Below are 18409 nucleotides of genomic sequence, written 5' to 3' on the forward strand. Positions count from 1 at the left end.
TCTCTTGTATCATAATTGCACAATTATGAATGAATCAGAAACAAAGAGCTTGTCACTGGAAATGAGTGAAAGTGATTCTCACAGGTGGGTGGATATCACATGAGCACCATTTGCTTTCACTCATTTCATTCTGCAGTCTGATTTATCTATCATCGCAAATCATGAATATTCGCAACTGTTAATGAAAATAACCAACTGTTTCATGCTCTAGATCTTGATATTTACCTGTAAAGACACAACATGTCATAACATAGACTGCAACATTTCAAATATTATAGCCTTGATAATTTCAGAACTATAAATTTCCTATTCCACTTTGCTAACTAGTGAAAAATGAAGCTAAATTCTTCAGATACCAGAAAAGCTTTTTAAGGGATATAATAAATCAGCAAATGAATTAAGCTTGAGTTATGGTTCTTGGGCAGTATACTGATCACGTTTGAAATACATGAGATAACTGATGTTAAATGGGGTAATTTTTCTATTATCTTGCAAAAAAATATGCCTCTTACAACCGTTGGAATTAACCCTTATCATGCTGGATATGACCAATTCTGCCTTTGAGACCAGTGTAGATCATGATCTGAGCCCACATATCTGTGCAGTCTGATCATGATTTGCACTGTTCACCATTCAAGTCAGTATCTTTTTGGTATGCACCCCTTTTGACAGATAATGGTACTGTTCAAATATAAAGATGGACCAGTTCATTATAGAAATTCAGCAGGATAACGGTTAACCATGTAATCCTATGTATTTTTCAGTCTCTAGTACCTACCAGTAATGATTGTGGCAGTTTAATATATACATATATATAAGGAGAAAAGAACACCATATTTTTCGAAGTAAAAGGAAATGAGAAATTTTTTATCATGACTGCAATATGTCGATCATAATACCCTCTCCAAAATAAAAAAGAATGGTGAATGTCTTCAATCTGGCCACCTTGGGCAAATAATGTTTAAATATGTCGTAAGTTGGCTTTGACCCAATCTTATATTTTTTTAAGTACATGATAAAGAAAAGGCAAATTCCTCAGTTTATCCAAAAATTATAAAACTATACATACAGATGCAATATTGTAAAAAAATCAGCTTTATTCATTGAAAAACAGCTGAAATGTTGGTTTTGGCATCAACAGCACAATTTATTCTTCTTCTTCATTGTTCTGATAATTAAAGGCCTATTATCGTAAGGAATTTGTATTTTACCTGTCTCCAAAGCTCCACTAATGTAAAGTCAATAATATCTGTGCTGTTAACTGCCAGCTCAAAAAGTGCTGACGTCATTCCGCTCAAACCACTTTCCTCTCGGACCCGTTGTTTCAACATTTGCTTTATATGACGCTCCCTCCGTTCACGTTTTTTATTATAACTTGTCATATTTGGCTGATAAATCCGTTTCAATGGAATAAGATCGGAACCATGTACTGGTCCAATATTCAGTCTATTCATACACTGTTGATTTATATCTCCCACGGCCATTTTTGTCCTCATTTTTTCCTGATTTAATTACTGATACTGCTCAATTATCAATAACAGTAGCTGTTTGTTACACATCCACTAATGAATAAATCATAGACACTTTCTGCACATCCATATTCCTTAAAATGTAAGCATCTTGTTGCATTTTTTATTGTTGTACCTTTGAAAATATCAACATAATGCAAATTTACGAGTGTAGCATATCATACCGCCCTTACTTTCATAGACTCTGAACTCATGCCAAACGTTGTTTTACTTTTTTTTCACAAGATGAAAATGTAACAATTCAGTCATACTTTGTAAAACACAAAATTAAACTCTCCATTTTACTTCAAAATTGCTGCTCTTCATTTTGGAAACCAGAGAAGGTGGGTGGCTCTTCAGAAAGGAAACTCCAGAAAGATTAAGTAGTTTAACACTTTTATTTACCGTAGATACCCGTGTATAATGCGCACCCGTGTATAATGCGCACCCCCGATCTTAGTCCAAAATCCTGGGGGAAAAAAAAAAAAAAAAAAAATTTTTGGTCAATTTTGAGGTGGATGGAAAACGAAACTAAGAGTTTACATCGACACCGGTAATAGATTTTATCTCCACGGCGGAGAGCAGCATCGGTCTCACGGTACTATCGATTTTTGTTTTCTCGAAAATAAAACCAGTAAATTATTGTTATACTTGTTGTTTTACCTTTTTTAATTCACTATTTTGAATAAATAAATAGCAGCTGATTCAATATTTCGGAATGGTATCTTTCAAAATGACATGAGCTTCTCAATTTAAACTGATAACAAAAGGTGTGATAGTCTTTTTGTCACGATCATAAAGCCAGTAATTACCGGCAATCAACGAGTCACCTCGTGTCAATTATGTTGTTCACAGTTTGATCTCGGTTAAAGATAATTCTCGATCTTTAATTAGTAACATAATTTTTGTGATTTATAAACATTTCTTTCGTCAAAATACTTTTAAATTTATATGAAATTAATTTTGTTTGAAAGAAAAATAAACAATTCGATCTTTTACGGAACGTAACGGCAATCTTAGATTTTAGCGGAGACAGTAAGCGCGGGGAGTAGTTTCCCTTTACCAAAATGGCGAACATCGGTAACAAACTTGTTTTGAAGTTGGAAAATTGTCTATACCTGTGTATTATGCACACCCACGATTCGGGGGTGGTCCCGGGGGTCAAAAAACTGCGCATTATACATGGGTATCTACGGTATGTGGCAGTCATCATGAAATATCATCAATTTTACCTTTAGAACAATGAAGCTGCTTATTTCATATACAATTTATCTGATAGCACAGCTTCTGGTACAAGATAACATAAACACATATTCATAACTTTTTCCTTTCTCTTTATTTTCATTACAAGTGGTTTTCTGCATTCAAAACTATGTTGAACCAACTTAAGGTTTCAGAGACTTGTTAAAATTACAAAAAAAAAAAAAAAATGCAAAAAATGACCAGACAGGATTTCAACCAGACACTTGTTTTCAATGGAGAAATTATAAGACCATTATTTCATCATGACTTTCTTGATAAAAAACAATGCTCAAGTCATGAAACCATTTATCAAGCACTTGAAAAATCAAGTACTTTGAGCTTTTTGATAAATGTTAACATTTTTTTTGCTAAAGGACCCTAAATGAAGTCTATACTTTTTTGATAATAGTATAAAAACCAAGTTAGCATTATAAAACATTAAAGTTATTTAAAACCAGACGGCAACTTTTCTGAACTATGGTTCAGGATAAAAATATTTTATACCAGACTTAGATAGTTACTAGCCTCAAAAAAATTTTGCTTTTTCAAAGAAAGTGATCACATGAAAAAAAAGCTGAAAACTCAGCAAATTTGTAAAATTTGCTTTGAAATTTAGTATCGAAAAATTAAAATTCACATTGCTATCAGGCTTCTACCATGTTCCTGAAAGATAGATAATTCTGTCAAATTTACAAGATTATGGAACAACCACAAAGTACTGAACAATGGATTTATTATCCACATGAAGCCATTTAGATAAAATTGTAAAAATCTTCACAGTGGTTTTACTAAAAGTACATTTTACAGGGGTAATTTTATTATTACAAAACAATATTATAACAAGGTGCCATTGTTCATAAGCAAAGATAAAAAAGTGACAACGGATGTTTTGAAAACTCTCTTGCAATAGTACATACAGCAAGAATAAAGTTAAAGAACTGAAAAAACATCCGTTTAAAGGCCCATAATGACTTTGTTATTAATGCATTTGCCACATTTTTTGTTATGAACAATTACCTGTTAAAGGTAACAAATGTTCAATTAGTAGGAAGTTATACTTAGTTTATATCCATTGTTGTTTATTACCTCCCTTTATGACTCAGTTTCAGTTATAACATTTTATACAGCCATTAAAATTACCCTTTTTATCTAACAAAATTAAAGGAGTAAGCACTTCTTAATGTTTTGAGCTACTTTTTAAATGAACATTTAACTCAGTATCAAAATAAAAGTCTGACATTAAACAGGAGTTGTGTAACAACGAGTGAGCTTGGCTATTTCAAGCCCTTCCAACTAATAATAGCTTACATACAAAAACTTTAACAAATTTTCAGCTAACAGTATTAACAGCTAAAATGTATTTGGTTTTGTTTTTGTTGGGTTTAACATCGCACCAACACAAATATAGGTCATATGGCGACTTCCCAGCTTTGATGGTGGAGGAAGACCCCAGGTGCCCCTCCGTGCATTATTTCATCTCAAGTGGATACCCCCAGGGTAGAACTACCAACCAAATGATTTGAAGTCAGCGACCTTAACCACTCGGCCAAATAACTGAGCAAACAAAAATGTTGCTCAAGCAAAACAGTCTAAATGGGGAGGTAATTGCTTAACATTAATCTATAAAAGGGAGATAATCTCAAACAGTATTTTATTAATTAAAGGGAGGTTATCCAAAATACTTATCACAGGTAGTTATTTCAAGTACTTATAATTAAAAATTAATATAAGTTAAAGGGAAGTAATTCAAATATCAATATTCTCATTCACTGCATAAGACCTTGTCATACAAGATTTGATTTACTGTAATACAGATACACAATGTCACATAATTATGATCTCTCAACAGTTGGGAAAACAAGTGGGAAAAACTGTTTTTCCCAAAACAAACAAAAAACCCAGGATGAGCCGTAAAACCAAACACAACAACCTCCAGTTGTTATACAACATAATGATGGATCATCTCAAATAGCATCTTGGAACTGTACCAACATAGAAACCAGCCTCTGAGAGATCAATGGAATATCCAGACAAGAAATATCATCTCAATACAAACCACCATGTAATTGCAAAGACAAAACAACATTGCTAACCAGATAGCAACAAGTTTTACCAGAAGATAATTTATTAAAACTTATGATTTCCTGGGAAGTATGGAAATATTTAAGTCTTTGATGTCAAATTGTTTAGAATAGATACTCTGTTAATTAATATGCTATATACAGAATTTAAAGCATAGTTCTAAGATCACCTAGAAACTTTTAACTGACTGATTAATAATCAACAAGGACCTGACCTTCCACACCAGACAAAGGTACCATTTTAATTTCTTGCTTAAAACTTAAAGACTTCTACTTGCCAAAAACTGGACATATTATATTGCTTGCATAAAACTAAGGTCTTCTTAGTTTATACATAATTTATTTTAGGTTGATTGTAAAGAAAGTTCTACAACATTATATTAATCACTCTCGACACCTCATTCCTAATGGAATCCATTGCCAGGAAGGTATGAGAGAAGAGGCCAGTTTCCTTTTTAACTTGAAGACTTTTTCTGCAGCAATATTTTGCTTGCATAAAATACAAGATTACTTCTGCTTGCCAAACTAGAGCTGTCAAAGGAGTGAAGAATTATACCCCACCATATGGCCAAAGTCCATACATGCCATAATTCTTCCAGACCTTTCCGGGATTCTGAGTTAAAATTTCCGGGATTTTCACCCTCTGTCCGGGACATACACCGTGACATTAGTATTTGTCTGTTTTATGCATAAATATCATAAAATTATATGCAGTTTCCGGAGATAAACACTGTTCCCTCGCTTAGGAATAATTTGTTGCAAATGTCGTCTAGCTTTCTAAGGGCGGTAAATAGGGTAATTTACGTCTATAGTTAGGCACATGAATAGGTTGCGTTCCCGAGGTGAACTGAATTGGGAGACTTGCTATATACGAAGAATTAACCTGGTCATCGTGATTATTTGCTTATTTGGTATCTTTTTAAAGCTTAAAAGTTTACCTAATCATTAATAAAATGGAATCCTCAAATGAATGAAATAAATCTTGTAGATAAAATCGATATAAGATATTTCGGGTTGGGTCAATTTTCAAGGATCGGCCTGCAAAGGCATTCAATAATCAAAAGTTTAATTTAGAATATGTGTGACAATCAATCTACATTTTAAAAGATTACAACCTTTTAAAATAATTAACGTTTAATTGACCGTTTTCAGACATTTCTTCCAATCAAGGCTATATGTAGCTTCACCGCCCACGTGCTAAAAACGAGATTTTCGGCTATTGTTCCTAATATTAAATTATCATAAAACTGTTATTGATTGCATAATTTTGGCAATTCATAATCAGGGTCATCAAAATAGCTGACTGTAAATTAATCTGGGTCATCAAAAGATTGCGGTGGCAATATGAGTGGTGATCGGAGCTAGCTCAATCAACATATGTCCCGCTCGAGGGCATGAAACTAATTATCGGATAATTAGGAATAAACAATGTGACACCGGTGACTGTTTATTGTGTTTTATTCATGTAAAATTCAACAATTTATAGGCAAGAAAAAACTAGTTTTTTGGGGAGTTATTTTTGTTTTTCTGTACTTTTAATTTTCCGGGACATTTCAACACTGTCCGGGACACCGGGACAAGCATGTGATTTCCGGGACAATCCCGGACAGTCCGGGACGTATGGCATGTATGCCAAAGTCCCTGTATCAAATGTGCTCTTAGACCAAAACATTCTTTAGTTATTTGGCAAAAAAAAGTTTTACTGTTCTGCATCAATGTGACCTTGACCTTTGACCTTCTGACCTCAAAATCAATAGGGGTCATCTGCTGGTCATGATCAACTTCCCTATTAAGTTTTGTGACCGTTAGGCCCATTAGCGTTCCCAAGTTATCTCCGGAAACGGTTTAACTGTTCCAGGTCACCGTGACCTTGACCTTTGTCCTACTGACCTCAAAATCAATAGGGGTCATCTGCTGGTCATGATCAACCTCCCTATTAAGTTTCATCATCCTAGGCCCAAGTTTTCTTAAGTTATCATCTGGAAACAGTTTTACTGTTCCAGGTCACTACAACCTTGACCTTTGACCTATTGAACTCAAAGTCATACTCAAACTGTATTTTATGATGTTACACCTGCGTACCAACATTTATGTTCCTAAGGTCCAAGCATTCTCAAATTATTATTCCAAAACCATTTAATTGTCCTTGGTCATTGTGACCTTGACCTTCCACAAACTGACATTGTGGAGACTGGATTGTATTTTTGTTTGTACGAAACTTGAGACATTTTTTGCTAATAAATAACTGGTGACAATAACTTATATGCAAAATAACTAAAGACGTGTTTTTCATGTCAGAAACACAGGCAATTCCCATCCACTTCCCTATGGAAAAAAAATCTTACATGCTAGAAAACGAAAGCCAGTAATTTGAGGGAACTAATTGATTGCCGAAACATGGGAACAGCAACAGGTCTTGTGGAAACTAAAATCAATGTTTTGCTTGCAAGGAACTGGAACTAACTGGAGCTTAGTCTAATCAGTGAAGGGGATAAATACCCCAAACAACGCTTTGATACAAGATTAAAAAGACAAACCCAATTTCAATGTAGCCCCAATATTATAGTTTATATCTAGGGGTAAAATTAATGATCTGCAAAAGATCTGAGACCCTCCCCCCATCTGGCACACACACACACACACACACACACACATACACAAATAATAAAAAGGAGGAATGAGTATATTGGCTAATGCAACACATGACAGTTTCAAAATTGCTATAAAATATTATGCTTCATTTGGACCAGAAACACTGCTTGCACACTTTCTGCTTTTGATCCTTTTCACAACTATAATAAATTATTTTTCAAAGGTGACTTAAATCATTCAATAAATCCAATAAATCTATTTCCTCACAAGTTTCCATTATTATGTAATACATTTCACAGCTGTATGTCCCTTACAAGTACAAGCAGCTGCTGCAAGCTGGCAATCTAAGGAAATTACAACAAATCAGTTTCACAAGAGGTGGCAAAATTCCCAGAAATGCATTATAGTGAATCTTTCTATATATATGTCAACTTCAAACTTTTGCAATCAAGCAGTTTTCACAACAGTTTCAGAAAAAAAGGTCAGTCTTGGAAGCAGATTTCTAAATAAGTTTTTTTTTTTTTTCAAAGCAATTATTGCCTTTGAAAGTACTTGAGGATGCAACTGACATTACTCATAATATGTAACTTCAGAGGACCTACCCATATACTGTGAAATCAGTAATATTCTTTGGTGACTATTTTCAGTTAATTTTGTACTTTCACCAGTCAACAAAACTAAATATTCTAATAATCAAACAAAATTTCCATTTATACATCTTTTATAATAATTGTCCTATCCCCACTAAATAGGCATTTTTGCTGAAGTCCAAAAATTTCATGCCCACAGAATAAAATGATTTCACAATAATAACCTATGGTAAGCTTTTTGAGGTCATTGACCAATGTTCATAGTGTCCAGAACAAAAGTATAAATTACATCGTTCATCAACCGAATTGCATCTGTCAAAGTAAAATTCATTTCCCTCATTCATAAAAACACTTCAAGTCAATAAACTTTCTTACAATTATTAAGAAATTCTTCCTAAGCTGGATTCATTCAATCACAATACGGCAAAGCTAAAAATAACATCATCTGAAACAGTAGTGCTAAAAATAGCAGAATTTGTGTTCTCTAATGTTGAAAATTCTTAACAATTACAGAATAAAAGTTATGGGAAAAAATAACCGATTTACAGTAGCTTTTTATTAATACATGTATCAAACATAAAATCTCATGTTGCGAAATAATCAACTTAGCATTGCAAGTAATTCATATTATGCACAATAATTTCATGTTGAGGACACTCCCTAAGGACATCATGTGGTGGGGTAAAAATGTGATGCAGTTATATGATAAATAATTCAGAATTCATGCACCAGGATTGTCCAGACATCTCATACTATGTAGAGATAGACCCTAACATTTTCATTGATAGTATTACATTAAATAAAGTCTAGAAATTGATTTCCAAGTCCTTGAAATAACCAAAAATGATTTCACAAATGTGAAGTTTATGATAGTTTTGTTAATATCAATAACAGAAGTTTTAATTTTAAATTTAAATTTGTGATCCACAAAGAATGACAACTCTTGCCTTGGGCTAGTATTTATAAGTAGAGATCTATTAATTTACTTCCCTTGCAATTACACAATTGAGTGGAAAATGAAAACTGTTTCAGACACAATATCATACTTTTTTACGCAACAAAATCATTTAGGATTTATTCATTTGTGTTATATTTACCCCTTAAGACATGGTTCCTATGATTCTGTCAACTTACATATGGTAAAAAATTAACTTTTTACAAGCCAATAATAAAATGAAGTACCAGTAGGTAAATATTAGTGCAGATAATATAGTTTTGCTTGTATCAAAGTGTCACAATAGAACCACTTTTGTAATACAGAACACCTGGTAGGATTAGTAAAGGTGCAATTATATTGATCTCTATTTCCTATGCCTATACTATGGTCGGCCATAAATCATATTAAGAAATAGTTCTGAGCTGATTTTTGCTCTCTCTCCAACTTTATAATCTAAAAGAGACTTTATGATTTTTGCAGATTCCACATTACAGTCTAACCTGTGGTAAAGAACACTTAACAATCAAGACCATCTTGCTCAAAGTACCAATAGCTTTATTTCCAGTTTAAAAAAGTTGCAGTTTACCGATATGCAACATGTGAATCAAGAGCACTTTGCAGATAACAGACTAGTTTCAAAGTCAGAAAGGCCTTACAACATAGGTTTGACTGTACAAGAATGAGAAAAACATCAGCTTTTAACAATTATTTTAAACATATCTAGGTATATACATAGTGAATTTGCAGGCTATAATTTATGGCCATTTCTTTAAGACAAGAGGGCCATGAAGGCCCTGTATCGCTCATCTGACCTACTGACCTAAAGATCATCAAGATTAACATTCTGACTAAGTTTCATTAAGAGGTCATAAATGTGGCCTCTAGAGTGTTAACTAGTTTTTCCTTTAATCTGACCTAGTGACCTAGTTTTTGACCCCATGTGACCTAGAATCGAACTTGACCTAAATATCCTCAAGATTAACATTCCGACCAAGTTTCATGAAGATACAGTCAAAAATGTGGCTTCTAGTTTGTTAACAAGCTTTACTTTTGATTTGACCTGGTGACCTAGTTTTTGACCCCACCTGACCCAGACTAGAACTTAACCTTATGATCATTAAGATTAACAATTATTTCTGACCAAGTTTCATGAAGATACTGTAATGTTGTCTTTAGAGTGCTCACTAGCTTTTCCTTTGATTTGACCTGGTGACCTAGTTTTTGACCCCATATGACCCAGACTCCAACTTAGCCTAAAGATCATCAAGATTAACATTCTGACCAAGTTTCATGAAGATAGTCATAAATTTGACATCTAGATTGTTAACAAGCTTAACCTTTGATTTGACCTGGTGACCTAGTTTTTGACCCCACATGACCCAGATTAGAACCTGACCTGAAGTCATCAAGACAAACATTCTGATTAATTCCCATGAGTTTCAAACTTAAAATTAGGTCTCTAGAGTGTTAACAAGCTTTACCTTTGATTTTACTTGGTGACCTAGTTTATGACCCCACCTGACCCAGATTGAAACTTGACCTAAAGATCTTCAAGATTAACATTCTGATCAAGTTTCATAAAGATATGGTCATAAATTTGGCCTCTAAAGTGTTTACTACCTTTTCCTTTGATTTGACCTGGTGACCTTGTTTTTGAAACCACATGACCCAGATTTGAGCTTGACTTATAAATCATCAAGGTTAACACTCTGGCCAAGTTTCATGAAGATACATCATAAATGTGGCCTCTAGAGTGTTAACAAGCTTTTCCTATGATTTGACCTGGTGACCTAGTTTTTGACCCCATATGACTCAGATTGGAGCTTGACTTAAAGATCATCAAGGTTAACATTCTGACCAAGTTTCATGAAGATACATCATAAATGTGGCCTCTAGAGTGTTAAGAAGCTTTTCCATTGATTTGACCTGGGGACCTAGTTTTTGACCCCATATGACTCAGATTGGAGCTTGACCTAAAGATCATCAAGGTTAACATTCTGACCAAGTTTCATGAAGATACATCATAAATGTGGCCTCTAGAGTGTTAAGAAGCTTTTCCATTGATTTGACCTGGGGACCTAGTTTTTGACCCCACATGACTCAGAATCAAACTTGACCTAAAGATAATCAAGGTAAATATTCTGACTAAGTTTCATGAAGATATAGTCATAAATGTGGCCTCTAGAGTGTTAACAAGCTTTTCCTTTGATTTGACCTGGTGACCTAGTTTTTGACCCCATATGACTCAGATTAGAGCTTGACCTAAAGACCATCAAGGTTAACATTCTGACTAAGTTTCATGAAGATAATGTCATAAATGTGGCCTCTAGAGTGTTAACAAGCTTTTCCTTAGGTTTGACCTGGTGACCTAGTTTTTGACCCCAGATGACCCAATATCGAACTTGTCCAAGGTTTAATTGAGAGTAACATACTGACCTAGTTTAATTAAGATTGGACCAAAATTGTGACCTCTAGAGTGTTAACAAGTTTTTCCTTTGATTTGACCTGGTGACCTAGTTTTTGAGCCCAGATGACCCAATATCGAACTCATCCAAGGTTTTATTGAGGGTATCATTCTGCCCAAGTTTCATGAAGTTAGGGCCAAAATTGCAACCTCTAGAGTGTTAACAGTCAAATTTTGACGACGAACGGATGACGACGGACACAGGGCGATCACAAAAGCTCACCTTGTGCACTTTGTGCTCAGGTGAGCTAACAAGAGCTGTCAGTGGACAGCGCGCTCGACTATTCTCAGTGCTTGATAGTATAATATAAGCTATGAGTAAAACTTTAACATTACAATAAGCATAGTCTAAGTCGAAAAGGGGCCATAATTCAGTCAAAATGCTTGACAGAGTTGCCTCCTCCTTTTTACAGACTGGGGTTATGATGGTAAACAAGTATGCAAAATATGAAAGCAATATCTCAATGGACTTTGAAAATATTTGGGGTGGTACGCAAACTTTAACATTTGTGTGACGCTAACACTAACGTTGACGCCTGGGCGAGTAGGATAGCTCCCCTATTCTTAGAATAGTCGAGCTAAAAACAGATAGGGTATATTATACACCAAGGATTCATGATGATATACTCAGTCAAGTATTTTCTTCAATCCTTCAATACAGAAGCTATGCAAATCTGTTGAAAAACTGCAATGCACGAAAAAAAATCAAGTTGATGAAATGATCTAGAACACTTTCTGGAAAAGCAATATATGAATATTAACTTAAAAAGCTAGAAGAAATAGTTATTTGCTCAAAAGACTTCAAATGAACTTTATGCACAAATCATTGCATTTCCAATGTGTATCCATAAAAATTATGCAGTTTTTGTAACTTGTCATGTGGTTGCAGACAAACTATATCATGTTCCATGGAAATAATTATCACAAAATGTGCAATGACATTTAAGGAAAACTTCCTAATTATAATATAAGACAATTATATAAGTAGTGTGTTGTACACGTACTGCATTCTGGTAAACAAGACATTTAATACTTACCATTTCCTACAGAAAACAAAATGGACATCAGATACAATGAATTTAGTCTCCGTATATAGAATCTCCAGAAAACAGAGTATTATACTGTCATATTATCAATCTGGTTTTGTTTGTTTTGTGTTTTAACACGGTTTTTAAACAGTATTTCACTTATGTAACAGTGGGCAGTTAACCTAACCAGTGAGTGTTCCTGGATTCTGTACCAGCCCAAACCTGTTCTCCGCAAGTAACTGCCAACTTCCCCACATGAATCAGAGGTGGAGGACAAATGATTGCACATCAAATTGTCAAGAAGGACATAGTATTATGGCCCACCCGAGGATCGAACTCACAACCCCACGATCTGTATATCGGCACTTTCCCTACTGAGCTAAGCGGGCGGGTCCATCAATCTGCGGAAGACTTATTTTCATGGATATCTTGGCTGAGTTAATCCACAAAATTAAATCCTAACGAAAAAATAAAATTTTTCTTTTGAATTAGTCAAAATCCACAAAGTTATATCCCATTAAAATACCAGTAGTTGTTTTGACCAAACACTAATAATTTTCATGTCCATGAAATAAACTTATTTCACACTACTATACACATATCCACAATAAATGATTAATGTGAAGTCAAATACTCTGCTCTTGCACATAGCATAACAGTATTATACAATTTTACTTTCAATTTCTCAGCAGCAACATAACATAACCCATTCATATCACAAGGCCCAGTTCAATTAATTAACTTTAAAGGCAAAAACTGTACAAGAATCATAAAAGTTTGAGCATCTTGAATTAATCATCTGATGCAGATAATTAAAACAGAGACTTCCTTTTTGTCTGCTTCTACATGTCAGACTGGATTATCTTACGTTCAAATTTGAGGTAAAAAAGCATCAGTATTCATATTTACAGAAATATTATATTGTAAGTTTCCATTCATAAGTCTACAAATCTTTAACCGACTCCCCCTTCCACACACACCCCACCACCTCCCAAACACACATTCCATGTTTCACAAAGCTTGATTACCCAGACAAAATGATGACCATGGTTGACCATGGTCACCACAGTTTTTGAAGGTTGACCATGTTTTCATGTGGTCAACCATCAAATACCATGGTGAAAACATGGTCAGGAGCAGGGTCGGCCATGGTCGACCATGGTAAGAGAAGGATGGCCATGGTCAACCATGGTCAGAAAAGACAATCAACAGTTTGACCATGGTCAACCTTTTTCAACCACATTTGACCATGTTAGAAATTTTCACAATTATCAAGTTTTACAATGCACCAAAGATGCCTGACTGCATTTTGGCTCCAAAAGTTTTCCTAGATATAGAATAGTTTTCCTGCATTTACAGACAGATTTAAAGGTAAACTTTCATAGTCTGACTATAATTTGTTGTCATCTTGGCAATTTTATGACAAATAAATGACTGACTTGCAAAAATAGATATAGACTGCAATTGTCATGTATGTTCATGACCCTTTCAAATTTATATTAAAGTTTTATACATTTAATTACTTATCTGTGTTGGTGAAATACTTTGCTATATTTTAAACAAACCTTATAATTTGTAAAGTGCAAAACATTGTTTCAAATAATTATACTGATTTTAAGATATATCAAAATAATGTATTTTGATTTCTCGTTACAAAGTAATTTTTTCACATAATATACCCAAATTTTCAGTATATTTACATAAGTAACTACTACTGAAGAAACGGTCTCTCAGAATTTTGAAATTTTCTCCAATATGATTTTATGGAACAGTCGGTTTCTTTTATCTAAATTTAGCCACCGACAATGTTCCATTATAAATTATAATATCATCGAACAAGATATCAACAATCTGAGAGATGCTTCCCTCCATATTGTATACCATAATTCTTTAAAATGTAAAAAAAATTGCAAGTTGATACATCAATAAATGAAAAAGGAATTAAATTTTAGTAGTCAGATATATACACTTGATTTTATTTCTGTCCATTTTTAACCTCATGTGAGGACTGGTTCTCACCATGAGCATTTGTCTTTGCTAGTTGTCCGTCAGGTATGGACTACCATGGAAGTTCATGGTCATGACCATGGTTGACCACGTTTTGACAATGGTCGACCATGTTTTGGCACCACAGTTTTTTATAGTCAATAATGACCACGTTCTCACCATGAGCATTTGTCTTTGCTAGTTGTGCGTCAGGTATCTGTCAAGACTGATCCCTGTGTATATGGACTACCATGGTAGTTCATGGTCATGACCATGGTTGACCACGTTTTGACAATGGTCGACCATGTTTTGGCACCACAGTTTTTTATAGTCAATATTGACCACGTTCGACCATGGTCAACCATGGTTGACTGTGTGGTCCACAACCATGGTCCCCAACCACGGTTGACCATGTTGATTATTGACTATCAAAAACTGTGGTGCCATTTAACAAAACCATGGTAGTCCACAGTCATAATGACCTTCATTTCACCTGGGTAGGACAAAGGTTAGAATTAGATGTAAAGTGAATGATAAACCCCTTTTATAACTGCATTTTTGTAAAATGTGTTTGTTCCTAGAACCAAAGTCAAACAAAAATATGATAATTCTGTCAAAAAGTTTATTTTCCAAATCAGTTTGTTATACCCTATGAAAGAAATGTGCTCCAAAAATACAAACTTGAAGGAGAGAACCTTGGATGAAACAAATATAAAACTTTTCTCAAACTGGCATGCATGTGGGTGGGGGAATTATGAACTGTTACATCAACTTTTGAAGCATGATTTAACCTTTAGCCTGCTAAATTTCTAAAATGGACTGGTCCATCATTCAATTTGGGCAATACCATTTATTATTCGAAGGGGTGCTCACTGAAAATTTACTGACTGAATAGCGAACAGTGCAGACCATGATCAGCCTGCACGGATGTGCAGGCTGATCTTGGTCTGCACTGGTCACAAAGGCAGAATCACTTGCCGCCAGCAGTCTAACTATACATCAAGTCTATACCTCAACAAAACTGTGACGAAGTTGCCATGGATGCAAGACTGACTGACTTAGCATTCTGTCTCTATTCTCAAGTAATTTAGGAAGTAAATGAAACTGACAACACCAAATCATGAGTTGTCTGCTTATCGCTGCCAATTTCTCCACATCAGTGAAAGGAAAGAATGAATTTTTCCAAGTGGACAGGGGAGATAACTCTGCCAAAACCAAAGTGTTATGGAACCTGGTATGTTAACTAATGTCTTAGGACCCTAAAAACATATTGTAAATATTCACATAGTATAATTATGTATGGGATCCAGGGATGGGACTGGACAGGGACAAACAGGAAAGGAAAGGGTTGAACAGGACAGGACATGGAGACGAATGGGACAGGACAATGGGACAACGTTTGCTGGGGGTAATAACATCTGTCCCAATATATTAAACCACCTATAATAGTGATACAAATCTCACAAATGCTGGAAATATTCACAGTAAACTAGAACAAAATTCTGCGAAAAACGTAATTTTGCAAACTGAGTCGGATGTATGTAGCACATTTAAAGCAATTCTCTGACGCAACAACAGTGACACAAAATCTTACCCCTTCGCTAGAGATCTTCTTTTTCTTTTCTTCTTTCTTTCTTTTTAAAGATGCCATGACATTTACATAAATTTCAAAGAAAACAGTTTTAAAAGACTGGACCACACACTTCAAAGGAAACACTCGTAATACAATGGTGTTTATCCATATACATGTACTTAAAAGTCCACATGATATTTAAAGTATACTGTACAGTCACTCCAAAACTAAGGTTTTTATTATTTATAGAAATTAACACATAACTATATTAAACCAGGAAAGAAATTCCATTCATTTCAAACAAGGAACATGAAATGAACGACTTGGACATTTGGTAAGAAACATCCTAAAGATCAATGGTATGATCTCAAATATTAATGTATAACCAAAAAATCCATGGCAGTAAAATCAGAAATTCAGACATACAATTTGTGTGATGTAAACATTTATCGTTGATTCTACAGTCGGGAGAATATTTACAAATATTAGTTAATTATCAGAAATACAAACAATTTCCCCCAACTCCAAATCATAACTAAATTGCAATTTATCAAGGAACCATATATACATGAGCCGCGCCATGAGAAAACCAACATAGTGCACTTGCGACCAGCATGGATCCAGACCAGCCTGCGCATATGCGCAGTCTGGTCAGGATCCATGCTGTTCTCTAACAGTTTCTCTAATTGCAATAGGCTTTGAAAGCGAACAGCATGGATTCTGACCAGACTGCGTGGATGCGCTGGCTGGCCTGGACCCATGCTGGTCGCAAACGCACTCTGTTGGTTTTCTCATGGTGCAGCTCATATTATATTGTTTGATTGAGAAGTACAGGGATGTATGCTGGTCAAAACTCACAGGCAGTCACAAGGGTGGCAAAATCAATCACCCAACTTGCCCAGCTAAATGTAACGTTCAAGAACACAATTACTGACAAGCAGAATTTTTTACCATATTTTACTATATAATTAATATACAGACAAGTAGAAAACAGCAAAAATTGTCAAAAATTATTAGACATGAAAGTCAAAATCATATTTTGCTATCCCTGACGGAGTTACTAACATAAAGATGAGAGGGCTTAAGTTATAATCATGATGATGTGGGTGTGATACTCTTTGTCAGAATGTGAAACATTTCAACTCCTGTTATGTCTTATTTTCAGCAAAGGACACCTCATATATTTGTCACAGAAGGAAAAGTTATTGAATCAATTCTTTTTTATTACCTCCCTTTATGGTTTTAATAGTATTACTTAATGTCCAGATAGCTAGTATTGAAAGCAGCACATTCCCAAATATGTAATTTTCAATATCACCTATTTGGACAGCTGCTTCATTTGTTTTAGCATAAAATAAAAAGCACTTTGGAACTTAAAAATATTGTTAAAGGCTCATAATGTTTTGATTTTGACAGAAAAATATGCTGTACTCTTTTAAATTTTTCTGATACATAACTTGCTGGGTTTTCTTTGTCTTCATTATTGTTGATTACCTCCCTTTAATAAATGTGATGTTTTCTGAATGTAAGATTACCATATTGTAAGTGTATATTTCACAATGTTCTGCCACATTTTTTCAAATGAAAGTTGACTTTTGTTTCAGGAGTTCCTTACATTTTCTACAAGATTACTATGACTTATAAAGTTTCTCTTTAAATCAATTCTATTAACAAATTTCAAAAAACTAGACAGATTTCCTTCAAAATATAATGATATGAAATTTTCCAAATTGTTAATTCACTGTACATATATATGTACAACATAAATCCATACCATAGAACTATTTCTTTTGAGATACAAACCACATACAATACATGTATAACAGTTCTTATTTATTTCATAGTCTCCTTTTCCCACCTTTCTGAGTATCCAAACCTATCATTTTTCAAAATCCAATTCTTTTCTTTCAAATTCCAATTCCTTTTTAAAAACATACTTTTTTTAAGTCCAATTCTTTTTCTATCTTATTCATAATCCAGTATTTCACTCTTTCCACCTCAGGATATCAAGATTTTTTAGTTCTTATAATTATAAGTAAACGCTCGTTTTAATGGAACCTGCACTGCCACTGTCCAAGATTCATACAACTTTATGTTTTACCACTTTCCTTATAATTTCAACTTAATTATTTATTCTAGATTCACAATCAATATCACAGTTTCAAAATCCTACATTCTATCTGGGACTTATCGCTTCTTAAAATGTTCACCTGTTCAATAATTATAGTGAAATGATCAGAGCCAAGAAATATTCCCCAATTCCATACTTTCAGGTAAAAGTAAATATTAAAATCCAGCTATAGGACAATTTTCACTGAAGAAACATCCTTGACTTTTCTCCATGATAACAGAAAATGTGCACACTTCAAGCTATAGTTAACCTTTAGCCTGCTGGCGGCAATTGATTC

At 34.2% G+C, this 18409-nt stretch overlaps 1 protein-coding gene across 20 annotated transcripts in view; it reads right to left on the reverse strand.

Moving 5' to 3' along the window:
• LOC123554604 (dedicator of cytokinesis protein 9-like) overlaps nucleotides 1–18409 on the reverse strand; it is a 132434-nt gene that overhangs the window by 107214 nt on the left and 6811 nt on the right. For 7 of the 20 annotated variants that reach the window (XM_053548000.1, XM_053547995.1, XM_053547992.1 and 4 more), the window contains exon 1: nucleotides 1212–1724. The exons of 3 other annotated variants lie outside the window; for them this stretch is intronic. In XM_053548000.1, coding sequence (XP_053403975.1) covers nucleotides 1212–1496 — 285 coding nt within the window. In that variant the 5' untranslated portion in view covers nucleotides 1497–1724. Of the gene's footprint in view, nucleotides 1–1211; nucleotides 1726–16022; nucleotides 16216–18409 lie in introns of those variants that run through there. 10 more of the 20 variants (XM_053547998.1, XM_053547994.1, XM_053547999.1 and 7 more) reach the window with 5 other exon arrangements.

The sequence above is a fragment of the Mercenaria mercenaria genome, chromosome 7 (assembly GCF_021730395.1).
Source record: "Mercenaria mercenaria strain notata chromosome 7, MADL_Memer_1, whole genome shotgun sequence".
Taxonomy (NCBI): domain Eukaryota; kingdom Metazoa; phylum Mollusca; class Bivalvia; order Venerida; family Veneridae; genus Mercenaria; species Mercenaria mercenaria.